The sequence below is a fragment of the Neodiprion pinetum genome, chromosome 1 (assembly GCF_021155775.2).
Source record: "Neodiprion pinetum isolate iyNeoPine1 chromosome 1, iyNeoPine1.2, whole genome shotgun sequence".
NCBI classification, from domain to species: domain Eukaryota; kingdom Metazoa; phylum Arthropoda; class Insecta; order Hymenoptera; family Diprionidae; genus Neodiprion; species Neodiprion pinetum.
Window position 1 is genome coordinate 5,041,669 of NC_060232.1, and position 18,837 is coordinate 5,060,505.

The window sequence follows — 18,837 nt, forward strand, 5'->3', positions numbered from 1 at the left end:
CGAGCTCGAAAAAAAAGCTCCTGCGGTGTCTCTTCAAATATATATAAAATATTACATGTATACCGCAGTACGTAGAATAACGTTAACTCGACTGACCGACCGTCGTCCTCGGAGATGAACGCGAAACTGACGAGCCTCCAGGTTCACGGTCTGCATCCACCACTGCGATCCCCACCGTCTTCTCGTAATCGGCGCGATACGTGATTCGCACATCGCCGCCACCTCGCCATATTATCGCCGATCCGATCCGAACCCCACCGCAACCCGTTTCCTTCCTAGTTTCCTCGCCGTTTTCTCTCCCTCTCTGCTGCACTCGATTCTCTCTCAGTGTGCGTGCGTGTGCAAAAATGGATACGATAGGGCCGCGATTATCCGACCCTCGATTGTCCGAAGCACGACTTGATTTGTCCGGACTTTGGCTCGAAAAATACATTCTTGTGCGCGAAATGTACGTAGGTATGCAACCTGCTGCGAGTGAGGACTTCCTCCATCGCAGCCGTATGATGAATACCTTACGGCTTAGGAATGTCCTTTAATCCTGACGGATACAGCCGAAACGTCGCCGAGAGAACCCTAACGGTTTTTCTCCTTTCAAAAATGACCTTCCCCGACGAATTCCTCACTCAAACATCTTCTCGGGACGCGAAAATCCACACCTACTACCTTGTTACTCGTTGCGGTTCTGCGAGTTTTCGTCAAGCGCAGCTTCAAGTTTCGTTAAGTCCACTTGTAACGTTGCTTATACCGATAAAATAACAGCTCGGTGTTTGAAAGATGTTTGAAATGTATAATTCGACGTTTAATACAGACTGTGGATTCAAATTTGTATTGTATATCTTATCACCCCCTAACATAAAAATTGCTCTTCGGTTATCCGAACTATGCCCAGTTCCAATTAGTTAGGATAATCGAGGTTCTACTGTAGATAGATCATGGATGGTAAATTTTCGCGACGATAATTCCCCGCCAATGCGATATTATCGTATTACGTCCCAGCGTTTCATGTAAGGACGTTACGCACGATTATCCGCTCCAAGCCTTTGGGTATACATTGTGTTACAAGTGCATGAATATGTATATTATACAAAGTACCCGTTTCTACGATTGTCGAGTGAGTCTGCTAATACGCATGCGCGGAGTGTAGAAAAGTCCGTTTTCGAGTCCTAGGACTTAAAAGTGGTCTTTCTTATACTGCGCGCATGCGCCGTTGCGAACAAATCTGACATTACGCGACCCTAACCTTAATTTCGTGCTTCGTGGAAAAAACGCGTGACATACTCTTGTTATACAAGGTGAGGAACAAGTACAGAACTGTATACTTTTCTTTTCTTATCTTTTTCTTTTCTTCTTACTATTCCACGCTCTTCGCGCGCGCGCATTTGCAATTAAAAATTGATGCGCGGGTATTTTTTATGTCATATACATATACAACAAGTTTTCGTAAAGCCGCGATAATATTCTAATACATGCATTAACTAATTAGTTATCATTCTCATCGGACATTATAATCCTTTTGGTCGATTTAAGATCACACAACGTCAAGACGCGAAGAGGGAGAAGGATTGTAGCATATTACATACGAATGTTTTCTCCTTCTTAGTTTCTGCTTCTCCTCCTTCCCCCTGCAGTTTCGTTCAGACCGTACGATACGCGGCTGGTTTTTCTTTTTTTTAATTTTATTTTATTTTTTTTTTTCCATGAGAACATCAGAGTTTTAATTGACTGGTAACGTTTTGATAACCGCGTTACGAGCACGTTATATGCCAGATTCAAACCACTGTATCTTTTATTTGCAAGATTTTGTTTGTTTCTTATTTTGTATGATTATACGTAACAAGTTAAAAATGTAAAGTCACGTTATACGCGGACAAGACACGAGCGCTGATAAGATTCTCGACCATTTTATAACACTCCTCTACGATGTTGTAATATTAATTCCAGGAAACATTAAAGCCCAATAGGTACACGCCCAATAAGCAGTCCGATGAATCGAGTACGAATTAAATGAGCAAAAAATGGAGATTGAACTTCGACTTCGAAAGAGGCGAAAAAGTGTAATGACAATAAATTCAGAGGGATATAATGTCATGACAGCGATATGCGTGCAAGAAAAACACCCGGTGATCAAAGTCTATAACGCCGTAGCTTCATTCACAATCAAACATGGGGGTAAAAAAAAAACAATACTTCGTGTATCGATTGTCTGAGCGCATATAAATTTTATGCGAAACGAAGCAAAACATGTAATAAAAAATCAATACCGAGAAAATATATATAACATTACATGTGTATAATGTTCGGATATTCCAGATCAACTCGACAAAATTGACTTATAACCGACCTTTGACCTCGTAACATACATCGGCCGTGATTTATTCGCGATTTTTCAAGCGGTAGTGTAATTGCAAAATTAATATCTAATCTCTTGATAGAAAATTTTTTCTGCAAAACAGATTAAACTTGACGGTCCAATTTGTAAGTTTTCTTTACCTCGTTATTCGTAATTCAGAATTGTTTTTTTCTTTTTGCTTTATGTTTTTCCATCTAGCCAGTTTATCTCGTTTCTGGCAATTTTTATCGGTGAGCGTAAAATTTCATTGTACGCAAAGAACGGTTATACGTACAAATGTTTATATCGATCAAGACCGGTTATATACCGTGTCTCTGATCTTGTACTATATTCGAAAACTATCGGACTATTGCTATTAGACAATTTGAATATATCGTTCAGCTGAAATTCAGGATACCGTAGATTTTTTGTGCGATAAATGCCGAAACAGGATTTTCACGGAACGACGAAAGATACGATTGAAAAATTGTAGAATTTATAATGCATATGCATAAATAATCTAACGGGATTAATTTCGATTTTTCACAATATTTTTCACCGCCTCGCTATCGAGCATGGCGATTTGCGTACTTGCTGAACGTCAATAATAAAGTAAACAAATATATTGTTAAAATAAATTCTGTTTACGAAGCAGTCGAACGATTCTTTCTGCGAACCGTAGCTGCGGTTCGTTTTTCACTTCGTCCATCTATACGTCTTTCATGTACGCGTAAATGCGCGTCTTTTTTCAACTTCTTTCCACGCTGATAGAGATAGGTGCGTGCATTTATTACCCGTGCTTACTTATATCTGAGTTTTACAACCCCTTCGATGTAATCTTACTTAATACGGAAACTGCAAATATCCCGTCCTATAAATCATTCGTACGATCGTAATTCCACGACGCGGGTACGTGGATCGAAAGACAAGAAAAAGAGAAACGAGCGCGGCAGCGAGCGTTACTCTGATTACCCTGGTAAAACTTTCTACCAAATACTACGAATTTTTACAGACATTACGTACAAAAATTATAAGTACGCAGAATTTTTCGTAAAGAATTATAAATTTTTCTTTCAAAATTGTGATATCTTGTAGATTTTTTTACTGAAAAAATCCAAATCTTCGTGAAAATCTACAACAAGTTTTTACGCGAAACTATGGATATTTTCAATTTTTTCTACAAAATTGTACGAAATATCCCAATTTCCTGAAAGAATTCGTAGAAATCACATTCGCCAGGGTAATTATGATAAAAGGAAGCGCGACGCCCGTATCGGCCAATTCTATCACATCTCGACATCCGCGGTTTGTCAACCCATCCGTCCATATATTGGCGCAACGCGGCTTGCCCGAATGGAGTCTGATTGAATCAGCGAACGCGCTTTAAATATAGACACGGGACGCAGCGAGGCCCGCCGCCTGCCCTCCTCGTATATCCTCTTTTTCCTTTTTTCCACGACACGGTGTTTCGCACTTCCGACGTATCGCTAATTTCACGCCCGCAATGCACGCGTGCCGTTGAATATCATCCGCACCTTCATCGCGATTACAAATGTACCTATAACGCGAATATTCTCTCAGCATACTTATCAACGACTAACGTGATGTGTACGATAAACGGAAACTGGATACAATTTGCGATTTTTAATCTAGAATCGATCCGGCGTTTTTCTTTTCCTTTCTTCGTCTACGTACAATAAACAAATGGAAATATTATCGCAAGAATAAATAACTTACCGATTCGTGCGGGGTGATCTTCAGAACCGTATCATAACGCGTTTCCTTTGCGTATGTCTATAACAACGGGGTATCGTTAAGAATTTGTCAGAATTTGTTAACGATGAATTGATCGTCATTTTTCATCGCCCGAGCTGTACTTTACTGTCGTAGATGCAGGGATCAGGGATTTTCGGTAAAAGCCGGAGGTTGCAGAGACACGCGAATTCGCGTGCGTATAAAGGAGGCGCCGGGATTTCGGTACGCGTATCGATTAGTCTGAAGTGAGGCGACGCCGACGTCACGGCGGGTAAATTTGAACTTTGAAGGATGCGCGGGTTCTGTTCGGCGATTAGCGTTACGGCAATTTCCAAGAGTATCCGCGAAGTTCGAGGTTAATTCGCACGTGATACTTTAACATCAGAGCCCGGGCGAATCTTGTTAGGAGGAAGACCATAGCACTCGCTGAAGTACCGAGGCAACCCTCGTATCAATTTATGGCTATTTCCATCCACGCGACCCGTCGGACGATGTATTATTAACTGTGGAATATTTCGAACGGACGGCAGATGTGCTTTTGGCCAATCTGCAGATCACACTCGTTTAGTGTAGGTAGGTGCGTATTATCGTACGTATACAGCGTCTACGATTGTGTCGATGATATCGATACGATATTGGATACAAGCGAACAAAACGCGCGTATGATTCGGTAACGTCGAGGCATATATTCGCGTGGATCTAATTGTCGTTAATAAAATACACGCCACGCCGACGATTACTGGTTACGAAAATTGAAGAGCCTATTTTTGTAGGTACGAGATTCACCGCAATATAACCATAATTCTGCTGCCTTTTTCGATAGCAAGAAACCTGGGGCGCTTTTACTTTTTTAATACCACTCAGTCACGTTTTTGCTGGAATGAAAATTTTCAAATCGATGAATAAATATCACTGTAACTAGATCCAAGCGAGTTGTCTAGACGATATTCCTTCTTTCTTTTTTTTTTTGACGCAGCCAACTTCGATCTTGCTAATAAGTTTCTTAAGTGTGACAAAATCCCAAAGAGTTGTTCAGATTTTGGATAAAACGACGCGGCAGTGATTGATGAGCGATTTTTATGGTTCGTGCGTGTATGTGTGTAGTTGTACTATATATAGGCATATACTGGCAAAGTGCGCGTGATGATTAGAGTGAAGTGGAATGATACACAATACACGATAAATCTTTGACCCTAGAGAAGAAATTGCACGTTATCGGCACTCTGGCTTCTGAGAGTATGAACTTTTGACATTGGATGAAGATCATTCGATTTCAAAAGGTTTTCAAGATGTCTCGAAGACTAATTATTACTAACGAAAACGAAGCCGAGATTATTGTAAATAATTTTTTACATCGATTCTTTTGATTCGTAATTTATTGTATCATAATTTCCTAGCGGTTTCAGAGCATACATGCACCCAGGTGAAATATTTAACGGCATGAAAAATATAGGTAACAATCATTATCAGAAATTATGTAATTTCGCCTAATAATTGTCAACATAAATCTAAAACGTACATATATTGATCTATTTATACTTCTGGCAAATACGGTCGAAAGTCAAAATATTATGCTTTCAGCCTTGTTAAGGGATAACGAAGTCATACGAGAGACGTACATCTGACATCCCGGCGACAATAAATTTAATCTGATATGGACGCGGTCATTATTTATATCGCCTCTGAGATCTGTTTCGCGTTGCTCTTGCCAACAGACAACGATATATTCGATATGCTGGAAGCAACCGTGACCAGTATTTTATCTATAAATTATCATTTGTAATATTTAACGCGTAAATTCGACCAATTGTTCTCATCAAAAATATATCTTACGTTAGAAATTGAGAAAAAAAAAGATCAATTTTCGAACCACTCTCTCGATATAACGTGCAAAAGTGTCAGAAGCTTTGTACCACTTTATATCGCGCATTCAGATAAAAAAAAAAAAAAAATTATTTTTACCTTCCCCATTCCAAATCAGTACTTGGATCGATCCTCTCAAATCCGCGACTCCGGGAAAAGTTTCTAAGAGAAGCCTTCTTATTTTCAGTCATCATATTCCTTTGACGTTCAGACGAACCGTGAAATTATAACGAATAGTCTCGACGGCAATTTTATTACGCCCATTATTAATGTTATCACCTTTTTATTCACTTAAACCATTAGATTAAAACTTGAAAACTAATTTCATGAAAACAACAATAAATTTCCCACTCAACTCATTGACCACAATGTCTTCTAGAGAGCTTTGCACAGAATGACGAGATCAGCGATGTTTGAAACGCGTCTAACAGCCTTTACAGGCATTCACTCACATTTAGACAGAGTATTGACATACCGTTAATACGACTACAATTTCTTGTTTGTAGGTATGTCAACTTATCTCTCCCAAACTTATTTAGGTCTCCCAAAGTTTCGTTTCGATTGAATTTTCGATCTATATGTTATCTGTCCGTCATTTTAGAAATCTTTTTACACTGCTGCATATATTTTATATAAGAAGACAACACATGCATCCATGAATCCCTTGGAAATTATTACCAGACACGAAATTTAGCGAGGTTTGACCTTAAGCTAGACAGAACAGATTCAAGCGATATTTAAGGTAAACAGAGCTGCATATTATTACGACTTTTACCAAGTATTTTAATAACTGATCCGATACCTCTTTTCTTGAAGGCACCGTGCAGACTGAAGTAAACATAGATTTATCGAAATTCGCCAATGCTCCTTCTTTGAGCCGTATCAAAATACTGCTATTACTGTATTTACTCAGGTAGAAGATCATCTCCGAGTTCTTCGTCTCCAAAGTCTTCGTCTTTCTTCCCTGCCGAAGTCATGGGGCGCGAAGGCAGAGGACCGACAGGATCCGAATAATTAGTATCTGTAAAAATTAGAGCTTGGATTTCGTAATCTATTCACGAGAAAAAAAAAAGAGAACCAGCAAAACGAAGCTGAAAATGTTTCCAGAGTCGCTCAGTGGCGCGCAAAATTTTCACTCGCGTCGCAAGATCATCACTGCAACAATCAGTAGAGTGTTAAAGAAGACATATGCGAGCCAGGAATAGAATCTGTGGACGAGTTAGGTACATCTATCATCCAGTCAATCCATTAAGGTAATAATACAGGGCCATCAAACAGCGTGTATACATCATTCCGTTTAATATCAATCGCAACTGAAGCTGTGCAATGCTGCAATGATAATCATTACTTTGATAAGCTTTGCGCGATACTAAGGCTTGCAGAATATTTATAATATTACGTGTGAAAGATAGGAAAAAAATAAACCGCCGGTTATTTCGTAACGAAGTGTTTGATATCAACTTTTTTATACTAGTAGATAGAAGTCACGAGACGTGGTTACAACGGAATATTCCAGAATCAATTATGGAAAGTTTTATAGTCTAGTTTCAACTTGAAGAAACTTTTTTGCCCAGAAATGCCGGAAATCAGTGCAGAATATGTGATGTGAGATTTAAGTGAATAATCTGAAAGATTTCTGAACAGTATTTTCGGCGAATTTTTCCAAATACATAATATCGCATATGGTGGGTTTTAATGAAAAACCGATTCAGAGTAATTCATACCGTTCTGACGATAGAAATAGGATTATAATGTACCTTTGGAAACATGGTCAGATACTTGAGAATAATACGTTGATTAATGAAAAGACATCTGCATTCGAAGCACCTGCATACAAATCCAAACTTCTACTCTATCAGACAATGATGACGAACAAAAATAGTTTACAATAGTAACCATCATGTTTGCTTGCTACCTCAAGCGATTATAATTTTTTAACAAATGACGACTAGCAAATGGTGAAATAAGTTGTGTGACTTCCTTGAGTAACAAGATAACTTGAATGTATTTACAGCCCGATAAATATATTATACGATATATACATATTTATATATATATAGATATTTGGCTTTTGCACAAATCCCCTTAATCGGTTTGTTTTCATATGAAGTGAACAATTATATGATTCACTTGATACTTATCAAGTTTAAACCTGATTAGCTTTAATAATCAAATGAAACAAGTCACGTAAATAACGATGAGTTATAATTAATGAAAATCTTGTGTTTTTCCAGATCCCCAGCTGTAAATAAATCAAGAGTAGCGTTTGGATACCCCACTTAGGTGATAGAATTCACTGTAAAAATCGTATCCATTGAAATCGCAGATTGTGCAAAAGAGATGGTGGACTTAGTTAGGTATACCACTCAATATAGGAGAAATCTGGATGCACCGAAAGCCATCTACAGTTATTGTCTATTGTGTTAATCACTTTCTGTACAAAATTCCAGAGTATTATAATATAATTTTTATAATAACTGAAGCACCTAGACAATATTTTTCTTCAAAGTAGGTAAATTAAACTTTGGCATGAGTTCAGGGATCACATTAAAAACTCCTTGAACCCACTTACAATTAGCATCGATCAATGTGCAATCTTTTTATTAATTATAAAAATACGTCCTGGCTTCTTGCTGGTTGTATAATTGAAAATCTATTGATGGTTTAATAAGTAACTATCCCTGTGACATAATTGCAATTACATCTCAATAAGAAATTTCACAGTAGTTCAACTCTGTGGTTGTAAGAAAAAAAAATGTAAGTAAAAGATCATTGAGTGACTTACTGATATGCGTATTTGCCTCAGGTGTGAATTCCAACGGACTTTCAAGCATGGCCAAACGATTCGCTCTAACCGGACCTCCGTTGTAGAGTCCTTGCTGATCATTCCTCCCCGACGTAGGACTGGTTTGATGCTCCGACCTGATGCTGAGCCCAGAACCAGCTCGTGACGATGTGCCACTGTTACTTCGTCGGGAGCCTGGATTCGAACAAGACAGTTTAAACTCGACGAATAAACTTAATTGAATATTTTGTTCACCATAATTATTCAGGAGTTGAAAACCGAACTATATTAATAGCTCACTTGTAGTTCCCGGGCGACCTGATCCCTGTCTTTCCTTAAGCTCTTTAGTCTTCTCAGCTTTTTTGAGCTCAGCCGCATACAGCTGTGCTTCTTTCAGACCCAAATCACTGCACAGTCGAACTAAGAACTTAAGGCACTCGATATTTTCAGGGAATTTCTTATGGATGTCTTGATATTCTGTAAGAGCTTTATGAAACTGGCCAGTTCTCCTTAAACATGCCGCGGCAAGTAGCCGCCATCTCGGTTGATCAGGTGCCAATTCAACGGCACGTTCAAAGTATATTAGTGCTTTTTCTGCCACCTAAGAATCAACAATTGTCGATAATGGAAACAAAAAATGCAGAATAAAATGAAATATAGAAATATATAGATACCTGCATTGATATAAAGTAGGAACCCAGCCAATCGATCACCTCAAAGTTTGCTGGATAATATCTGTAAGACTGAAACAATGTTTCGATAATTATTGTTTGCAAACTTTTTATTATTACTGGTTTCATATTTTATTCAACAGTGCGACTAAAGTGGACACATAATGATAATGCAATTCATTCTTACATCACTGTAATACTGATACGCTTGCTGTTTGTCTCCCAACGTATCGTACATCTCTCCTAGTTTTTGCAAAACACCAGGGTCAGAAGGGATTATACCAAGCAGCTGGTTGTACCTGTCAAAACAAACAAGTAGCGTTAATACAGGTATTACATACAAGCTGTTACAAAAACCTCTTGTGTGATGAAAAAGTACCATTCCGCCGCCTGATCGGTGTCATTTATGAGCTGATAGAGGTGTCCAAGCTGATACAACGTCTGAGGGTCATACCGAATAATATTCCGCAATTTCCAGAAACACTCCACAGCTTCCTCATAGGCGTGAAGCTTTTTATAAACCAGTCCTGGATTAAAAGTATTATAGTGATAAGGCATTGCACCTCTGTTTTTTGATGAATCCATAAGGCAAGTAGAATTGGGTATAGAACGAACCAAGATTATAAAGAGCTTGAACGTGGCTTGCATCGCTGTCTAAAGCGCACAGTAAATATTCTCTTGCCCTCTCCAACTCTCCTTTCTTGATTCCACACGCTGATAAATTAACATATGCAGCTGCGTTATAACTGTCTGCCTGCCTAGCAGTTTCTGCACATTTTTCAGCCTGGTCATATTCACCTTGCTGTAGTAAGAAATGATATTCATAGAAGTAAGTCGAACATGATGTTAAAAAGATCTCAACTGCGTAATCGATTAAATGCATCATAAATTAAAATTACCAGAAAATAAATGAACGATAGCATGGTAGATGCAGCGCTGTTTGCACTAGTTTCACGATTCTCAAAGACTTTCAAAGTGTCTATGGCAAGCTGTGTTTCTCTGTTATGTAGAAATACCATGGCTTTGTTGATTTCAAGATCAGCTGCCAGTGGTGAGTATGCAGACGATTTTATCATGTCAACGCACCTGATAAATTATAAATCAGTAATTGGACTAGCAAGATGTGACTAGAAGGGAGGAAATGTTTCATTTTCAACAATTTGATTTCCATTAAATTTGATTCATAATGTAACCAAAATTTTACTCGGACTGAAATGACACACAGGTATAGTTTCTCACCAAGCAAACCCGGCTGTCAGAGTATCTTCGATAACAGGCGCGATTAATTTTGCTGCTGTAAGAATAGTTTTCTCTGCTTCTTGTTTCATCTCTTTCTCCAGCTTTGATAGCTCGTCATTTTTAATCACTTCATTCAATATATTTGCCACGACATCTTCCTAAACATTGATTATAAGTATTGAAATAGGATTTCAATAAGGGTAAAAGAATCTCACACTCGATTTGTGCAAGATTATATTGTCATTTGCAGTAGTACTTGAACAGCAGATGAAGTTAGATCACATCTATTCAAAGTATCGGATAAAGTCAACAAATATTTACTTCATCAAGCTATTCGGTTTTCAGTTGTTCTTACACAAAGAACAAGAGCCATTGTGAAACTTTGGAGCATGCCAGCTATATATTGATTAACATTGATAGAAATTAATGTGGTGCAAGAGACAAGCCTTAGATATTGTTAGCAACATAAATTACGAATTTTAATCTTTGCAAACGGGATGGTGAATTTCTGTAAGGAGGATGAGGGTGCGCGGAGCATGACACGAGTTAAACTTGTTCATAGTACGTGCCGTTTATAAGTCAAGTGCAGAAGAAATGTTTATAATGTTCATTTCGAGACATTTATAGGTATTTTCTGATATGAAGAGATAGAAAAGAGTCGAAGACATAAGCGAATTTCAAAGTTTCGTCACATGCGCTCAACTCACAGTGTTAATATTATACTTGTCCTCCTGATCAATGTTAAGCTGCACTTCTAGCAATTCTAAAAAACCTCGTTTCATTTTGTCTCGATGAGACAATGCAAAATGACAAAGTACAGCATGCAACCCTGCTTTGAATTCAGCCCTCTCTCGCATCACCCATTCAAAACTGTTTGCAGCTTCTTCTAAGCGACCCATTTGCACAAACAGCATTCCTATGTTATGCATTATTTTTATTCTGCGAATAGTTTTACGTTGTTAGTAGGTAATTACAATTAACTGAATACTGTTCAAAACTTGTCAGTTAACGTAAATTTGGGAATTACTTTACAATTACAAACTGAACAACGAGATACCAAAAACTAAATCCGTGAAAGTAATACATTCGAATACACCTGCAAATTGAATAAGTACTTGAATTGAATGTCTGGTGTTTACCTGAGATCCTTCTGAGCTGTAGGAGCTTGGTCTAGAGCCATACGGTACATTTTTATTGCTTGCGGCAGCTGCCCCATCTTGACATGAATATTACCCATGTTTACTTTCAGTCTCGCACTGTTGCTGAACATTCTGTTCCTGGTAATTGCTTGGTACGTAGCTAAGGCTTCTGTGTACATTTCATTATTAGCATACTGGCTAGCCAAGTTGAAAAGTACCTGCGAATAACATTATATTTTTACAGAATCACGAATTTCACTAAGAGTTTAGTTTTGTCACTTACTACACAAAATGCACTATGCAACTCACTGCGAATGTTAGATCAACATTATGACTGTCACTGAGCCCAGCTTGTTCTTGTAAACGTATAAGGGCTCGTTCCCTAGACGAAGCTTCTCTCGCTCTCTCGAGGGCAACACGAAAGTTATTCTCGCAGATGGCCTGCACAGAATTTTCTATCAATTCCATTATCCTCTGTTCTGCGATCTTTATTTTTTCTTCAGGTCTAGAAATAATGATGAAGTATTCAAGATGAACAATGCATTCACTTAAAATAACCGAAAAATCTGGCTGAATCAACCCGCTTAATCTTCAAACACAAATCACTTACGTATCCTCTTTACCCGTCTCTAACGGTGGTGCAGGCCCTCTCGAACTACTGTTCATATTCAATGGATCAAAAGGTTGCCTACTACTGCTGGTATAGCCAGCCCCACGCACCGCAGTCATTGGCCTTGGACCTGTGCCTGGCCTGCCGATCATTCCAGTTCCGTTTCTGTGAAACTACACCAGCAATAATTGCAGACTTTTAGCGTTGAGCTTAGTAGTTGACCAAACTGTGCTCTTAATGAGCAGTATAACAAATATTTGTCAGATATGTTTCATATGGGCTATATCAGAGGATTGTGTATTGATGATAATGCAGTGAAGTATAACTCACTCCGCTCGAAGTTCCAAGACGCATAGCAGTGCCAGGTTTTTTCGGTGTGATCTGAAACGTAATACGACATCACGCGAGATCTAATTCACCCTTCACAATGTATCAGATGCCGTTATTACATTAGAGTATTGCTTAGGTTAAAGACGTGTTTGAAATCTTACAATGGGGCGTTTTGCGTAGCTGGCTTTAATCGCGTCTTGATATAATTCATCCTGGTCCAAATCCTTAGTGCTGAATAACGAAGGATAGTCATTGTATCCAGAATAAATATCATCGTCATGTATGAGCGTCGTCATTGCTGCCCGTTCTTCTTGAACAATCCGATTATCTCTGTTGCGTATTTCACTTGCAAACCGCAGTTACCTCGATTTTGGAGGTTAGGTCGTAGCTCTCTGCAAAACTATTTAATCGCGTTATTAATTCACGTTGATTTACCGCGTAAAACTTCGCAAGATAATCCATCCACCTATCAACCCCGTAAACAAAGTATTTTTAACCGGTTGACGTATTATTATCAAACTTTAAAACAACAATTTTGCCACAGTAAATTTCTAATTCACATTTGACAGCATCACTCGCGTCGCTGGCAACTGGCCGCTGGCGTTTACAATTTGTCACTCGATCAACGCGACATCTAACAATAACAAAGGATTAAATACCACCTCGCTCACATTCAAATTATATTAGAGATTCGAAAATTAGAATTAGATTATAATTAAAAAAAAAAAATCCAGGGAAGTCTTTATAATGGACTAATTAGCTGCCCGATTTAATTTCGCCTTTAGGAAACCTACCAAATTTCATTAGTTTTCCCGTATCTATCACCGTTCTCGAGATATTATTAAATCACAAGAAGGTCATTTATGCAATGTATTAGGACTTGTTGAATGAATTACAGAATATACAGATATATATATAAGTTATTTAACTTTATTATTATAAATGATTAAGCATTAATTATCCATTGATTTATAACGTTTAACAGGCGTAATTATACATAACGTCCCATTAAAGTCTTCTGTTTTTATTGTTGTTGACTGTCAAATTTATTCTAGTTATAACGTTTCATAAGATCGACATAAAAAAAGAAGATTATTACAAGTGCACGTGATCGATTTTTATTATTATTAATTAAGTGAAAAGCATGTCAACCCAAAACGTACAGATGATTTACTAATGATTCATTGTTCATCTTTGAGAAAAATTGTCAACATTAGCTCTTACCATCGATCTGTTGGAAACGTGTTATTATTTGCAGAATGTGGTATATGTTTTGTGCTTAGAATGCGAGCGAGGCGGTATTTAATCCTTGTTATGTTCGATGTCGTGTTTACCACAGGACAGATCTCTTCCTTCTTCTTACCAGGCCCTGTCAGAGGCAGTCAACGATCTCGGTAGTCAGTCATTATTTCTGATCATGAGCAACAGAGAATATGGCAGGTCTTAGAACACACTATAAGAAAAAAGCGGCTGGATTCGGCAATTTAGAAGAGTCGAGAATTATAAAATCTTTCGAAAAAGAAAATGCAAGAAAACTAAGGCGTTTGGACGCATATAATGTTAATAGAAAAATCATCGGAGCAGGTTCTCCGGTTACATCCAGCATCGGGCGCATGGAAAACGTACAAGGTAATAGTCTAGTACATTTTTCTATTCGGTAACATTTTCTCTTTCGTTAGCTAACTCGTCATTGTTCCTAAACTATCAACCGTTATCACTGTTTATTACCGTTTTATTACCATTTGTCTCGCTTGAATTAATAATTATTGATCTCTCGCAGCTACCCTCTTAGTTCGACCATGTAAAGGAAACAAATAGCATAATACTACAAGCATAGCGGGTACTTTCTTACGAACAGTCAGCTGACAGAAATATTATACAGAAATAAAAGCATTACATTTGATACAAGTACTCAACTTAGCCCACCGTCACCCCTAATGTCCATGGTATAATTCTGAGTACAACTCGGTATAATCATGGGCAGAGGTAGAAAATTTAGACCTCGGGCTTTGCACTGTTTTTTCATTTTTCAGAATATCACTTAGTTTGATGTGCTTAGGATTTTGTATTGAAATTTTCTTATCAAAAAATAATTTTATCTTGAAATCCTGCTAACACATTGGCAAGATTTTACCATCAATAGAATAAAAAATTTTCACAGATGGACCTAAACATCAAATCGTACAAGAAGATAGACGAATGAAATTGTTGAGATGGAGGGTAAAAAGAGATTTGCAAAAAAAAATTCAAAAAGCAATGAAACCACCAGTATTGTGTGTTGGAGTTTGTCACGATAAACTAAATTCCTCTATGTTCCTACACCAAAGTCTGTCAGCATTTAAACCTATCAAGTCAACGATGTCACCCAGAATCACTAGAGCCACTGCAAAAAGGCTGGCATCGGAAGCTTGTATGAAGGCACGTTCACCTGATGCTACTATTATTTTAAGGAATAAAAAAATAATCACAAAAGTTTTGGATCAAGGGATCGTACACAAAGCTTCGAAAAGTATTGAAATAATAAATATTCCAGGCAGTTCATTTGCACCACAAAATTATGCGTTTAGACCGCCGGCCTGTTTACCGTCCCTGCATTTGCTTGATCAGGCAGCATTGAAACAGCCGAAAAAAGATCTTTACACGACGGTTACTCCTAAATTCTGCTCTCCTTGTATTCTCTATGCTCGAAAGAAAAAAGCTTTAAGACAAAAACTGCTGCAGCAACCTAACACTAAGACTGATACTGTGCAAATGCAATCTGAACGTGATGAATTACTAACTGCAGCAGCGTTTGAAAAAGATGCAGAGCGAACACCACCATATTTTAGAAAAGTCACAGACGGAGAAGTTATGAGACTAAAAGCTCTCTGTTGGGATTGGATGATGATAACATCTGCATCTGATACCCCAGAAGATGCTCAATGTATGATAAATCACGTAATTGGTCGATCAAATCTATTGATCAACAAAGAGGTAAAACTATTTCGAAAACTCGTAACCGAATGTGAAACTGGTTCGCAAGAAGGATTGGTAACCAATGACGACTTGCAATGTTTCTGGGACATCATTTACATGCAACTCGAAGACTGTCACTCTAGGTTTGGCAAATTGAATCAATTAAAAGAAAGAAATTGGCAAGAGGCTGAATAAAAAAAAATGAAAGAGAAAATATGTTAAATACTTACTGCGTTATTTTTATTTTTTATTATTTATCGCATGAATTTATTTTTTATACTATCGCAAGAATTATTTATTGCATGAATTTATTTTTTATAATAATGACAAGAGTAAGCATCCACATTTTGATTTACAATTATACTGTTTGGCTAATCGATCAAACTGTGAAAATGTAATTAAATTTCTTAAGTTTGTTTGAATTTCAATGCCTTACTAATTTATCTCATTTATACTCTGTTCATTATCATCACAACACAAAATTTCTTTGCAAAAGTTTTATATCATAAGCAAGTCGATTTAAATTCTAAGACTTTTCTGTAAAAAAGTATTCATCAATAAATCGTGTCATATTAAACATGTTGCGTTGTACGCCATTAGGCCTCACAATACAACCAATGCGTTGCATGATAATAATACAAAGACATCAGTATTATATTTTTGTAAGTGAACGTTACAAGACGGTCCAAGATCATATATAATTTCTTTATAAAAATCACGTTCCACACCTGAATTCAATTCCGTTCCCGGGAATGCATTTTTTTTTTTTTATATATTTATTCGAAAATCATGCTGGAGCAAGTAATACAAGTTTGACTGTAATTATGAGCAATTAGAAAGCAATATTTTGGCATTAAAATTTTCAAGAAATTCGAAGGTCGGACGCCAACTTCACATAGGTATCAACATAACCGCAAGGAGACGCCACGCATCCCGAAAGAAATACCATTGGACAAAATGGCATGAATGTGACAGAGAGACCCAACTCGTATGATTTTACCGTAGCCTATTTCCGTGACTAAAAGCGAAGAAAGTTAATAAATATGGAATAAATCATACGATAATAATGAGAGTAATTGCGGTAGTCAATATTTTCACATATCTTTTAATTTTATACCAATAAAAAAAAATACTGACGAAAGAATAAAAACTTGAATGAATTTCGAATTTCCCTCTCCTGCATGAACCAAGTCAAATGACAAAATGATAAACAAATTTTCGATTATGTTTTGAAGACATACGAAGCGGGGAAAACAATTAAATTCATATTTAGCAAATTATCGTATGATTGGTATTCGAGAAGTTTATTCGGCAATAAAAGGTTGCTATTTTGGACGATATTCATAGCTGATTTGAGCATAGAGTAGTCCTCTTTCTTCTGCGGGTTTGGCATGGTGATGCAGTGCTCTTTTCATTTTCATTAAAGTTGAACATACTTGTTTATTCATCATCTAATTGGAGTTAATAACTAAAATATGCCGAAGAATAAAGGTAAGTCAGAGTATTAGCAAGTTTTTAAAAATCATTTGAAGTCGAAGAACCCATAAATTAACCTTCCATCAAAATCGAATGACTGGCACGATTTATCGAACAATGTGGTTAAGTTTGGTATATAACCTGCCAGTGTCATTCTGGCGTTAAAAATAGTCGATGCACCTTGATAAAAAAAAAATGCATAATTTTTTCTCCTCTAATGTCGTCATCGACAATGACGCTCGTGATGAGTGATATATTCCGTATTTGTGTTATTAGGAAAGGGAGGTAAAAACAGGAGAAGAGGTAAGAACGAGAATGAAACTGAAAAGAGAGAGCTGGTATTCAAGGAAGATGGCCAAGGCAAGTAAAAACACGCACGTTCATGATATGCCTTATGACACAGGCCTATTTACTTTTGCAAGCAAGCTAATCTATCCGACATATTATTATTCTTCAACTTATGTTTCGACATTTTACAAGACAAATTGATCGGTGACTCAAAGAAATGTTATGAACTTTGCACAATATTTTTTTTCATGAGCAAAATAGTATTAAACGAAAAATAATGGAATAAGAAATACTGACGTATTTTTTTTTTACAGAATACGCGCAAGTAACCAAGATGCTTGGTAACGGAAGGCTTGAGGCGATGTGCTTTGACGGGGTTAAAAGACTTTGTCACATCAGAGGCAAACTTCGTAAAAAAGTTTGGATCAATCAAGGTGACATTATTTTGATAGGCCTTCGTGATTACCAAGATGCCAAAGCTGACGTTATTCTCAAATATACATCTGACGAAGCTCGTAATCTCAAAACTTATGGAGAATTTCCAGAAACAGGTAGGATTTGGAGTGGTCGTTATTTGTAAATAGATTATTTTCATTGAGATTAAAGTAAAGGGTGGTAGGAGATGTAAAATATTGCGGAACTTGCGAAGACTTTTAATTTTGATTCAATTTATGAAGTAAGAATTGCATTTAGCCACATCTTTAATTATCTAATTATCATAAGTTTCCGTTCGGTGTTCTCAAAATCTGTTTAAATTTCATTTTATCTTGAACGGAGAAATGATTGAGTTTGATTTAGTGCCTAATAAACGTGTTTTATTTTTACAGTTCGCATCAACGATACTGTTACGTTTGTCGAGGATGGGTTCGACGAAGATATTGAGTTTGGTGATGAAATTAGTGACGATGATGAGGACGACGTCGATAACGTAAGTCGAACAATGTTATTTCACACAGAAAATGATTGAAAGTTTATTTTCAACGTATCAAGATTGCCCAACTATTATTTGGTGCTACTAAAATTGCATTCTATCTATTAAAATGGTTCAATCTTTCATATCATGTGACTTGAGACAGGACTTGTTATGTCAAAAGTACACTTCAGAAAATTTCAATTGTTAATGAAAATGTGTTGGTAAAATTTTTCTATTGAACAGATCTGATGACCCGAAAAATAATCAACGGTGGTGAGGGAATGGAGATTAGGAGAAGAATTGAGTGGTGAAAATTGCATCACATGGAGCACAATCAAGGCGTTCTGCTTGCTTCCAATCAATACATAATTGATCAATTGTATCTACAAATAAACAATTGTAACCACTGATTAATGCAGTCATCGTATCGTCATATCTGTAATACGCAACCCTTGTATATGTAAATTTAATGTAGACCGAAATA

At 37.1% G+C, this 18,837-nt stretch overlaps 3 protein-coding genes and 1 long non-coding RNA gene across 6 annotated transcripts in view; 3 read left to right on the forward strand and 1 right to left on the reverse strand.

Moving 5' to 3' along the window:
• The window catches only part of nompB (intraflagellar transport protein 88-like protein nompB), a 29,120-nt gene extending 12,725 nt beyond the window's left edge, over positions 1–16,395 (reverse strand). Inside the window, exons 1-16 of one of the 3 annotated variants that reach the window (XM_046623003.2) lie at positions 15,907–16,395; positions 12,883–13,121; positions 12,722–12,772; positions 12,392–12,564; positions 12,091–12,286; positions 11,782–11,999; positions 11,350–11,581; positions 10,643–10,800; positions 10,303–10,489; positions 10,019–10,205; positions 9,783–9,930; positions 9,591–9,702; positions 9,407–9,475; positions 9,033–9,333; positions 8,733–8,927; positions 6,857–6,968 (exon numbers count right to left, since the gene is read on the reverse strand). In XM_046623003.2, the coding sequence (XP_046478959.1) occupies positions 6,857–6,968; positions 8,733–8,927; positions 9,033–9,333; positions 9,407–9,475; positions 9,591–9,702; positions 9,783–9,930; positions 10,019–10,205; positions 10,303–10,489; positions 10,643–10,800; positions 11,350–11,581; positions 11,782–11,999; positions 12,091–12,286; positions 12,392–12,564; positions 12,722–12,772; positions 12,883–13,017 (2,474 nt within the window). In that variant the 5' untranslated portion in view covers positions 13,018–13,121; positions 15,907–16,395. Of the gene's footprint in view, positions 1–6,749; positions 6,969–8,732; positions 8,928–9,032; positions 9,334–9,406; positions 9,476–9,590; positions 9,703–9,782; positions 9,931–10,018; positions 10,206–10,302; positions 10,490–10,642; positions 10,801–11,349; positions 11,582–11,781; positions 12,000–12,090; positions 12,287–12,391; positions 12,565–12,721; positions 12,773–12,882; positions 13,467–15,906 lie in introns of those variants that run through there. The other 2 variants (XM_046623010.2, XM_046623020.2) reach the window with 2 other exon arrangements.
• LOC124217449 (uncharacterized) lies at positions 7,260–9,399 on the forward strand. The gene is made up of 3 exons (XR_011177554.1): positions 7,260–7,632; positions 8,182–8,304; positions 8,754–9,399. It is a non-coding gene; the product is annotated as an uncharacterized lncRNA (long non-coding RNA).
• Positions 13,635–16,208, forward strand: LOC124217445 (disks large-associated protein 5-like). Its single transcript, XM_046623035.2, has 2 exons — positions 13,635–14,350; positions 14,883–16,208. The coding sequence occupies exons 1-2, from the start codon at positions 14,155–14,157 to the stop codon at positions 15,869–15,871; spliced, it is 1,185 nt and encodes a 394-aa protein (XP_046478991.1). The 5' UTR covers positions 13,635–14,154; the 3' UTR covers positions 15,872–16,208.
• Positions 16,396–17,008: 613 nt separating the features above from the next.
• Positions 17,009–18,763, forward strand: eIF1A (eukaryotic translation initiation factor 1A). The gene is made up of 5 exons (XM_046623079.2): positions 17,009–17,167; positions 17,429–17,512; positions 17,755–17,991; positions 18,268–18,368; positions 18,597–18,763. The coding sequence occupies exons 1-5, from the start codon at positions 17,152–17,154 to the stop codon at positions 18,600–18,602; spliced, it is 444 nt and encodes a 147-aa protein (XP_046479035.1). The 5' UTR covers positions 17,009–17,151; the 3' UTR covers positions 18,603–18,763.
• Positions 18,764–18,837: the final 74 nt, after the last annotated feature.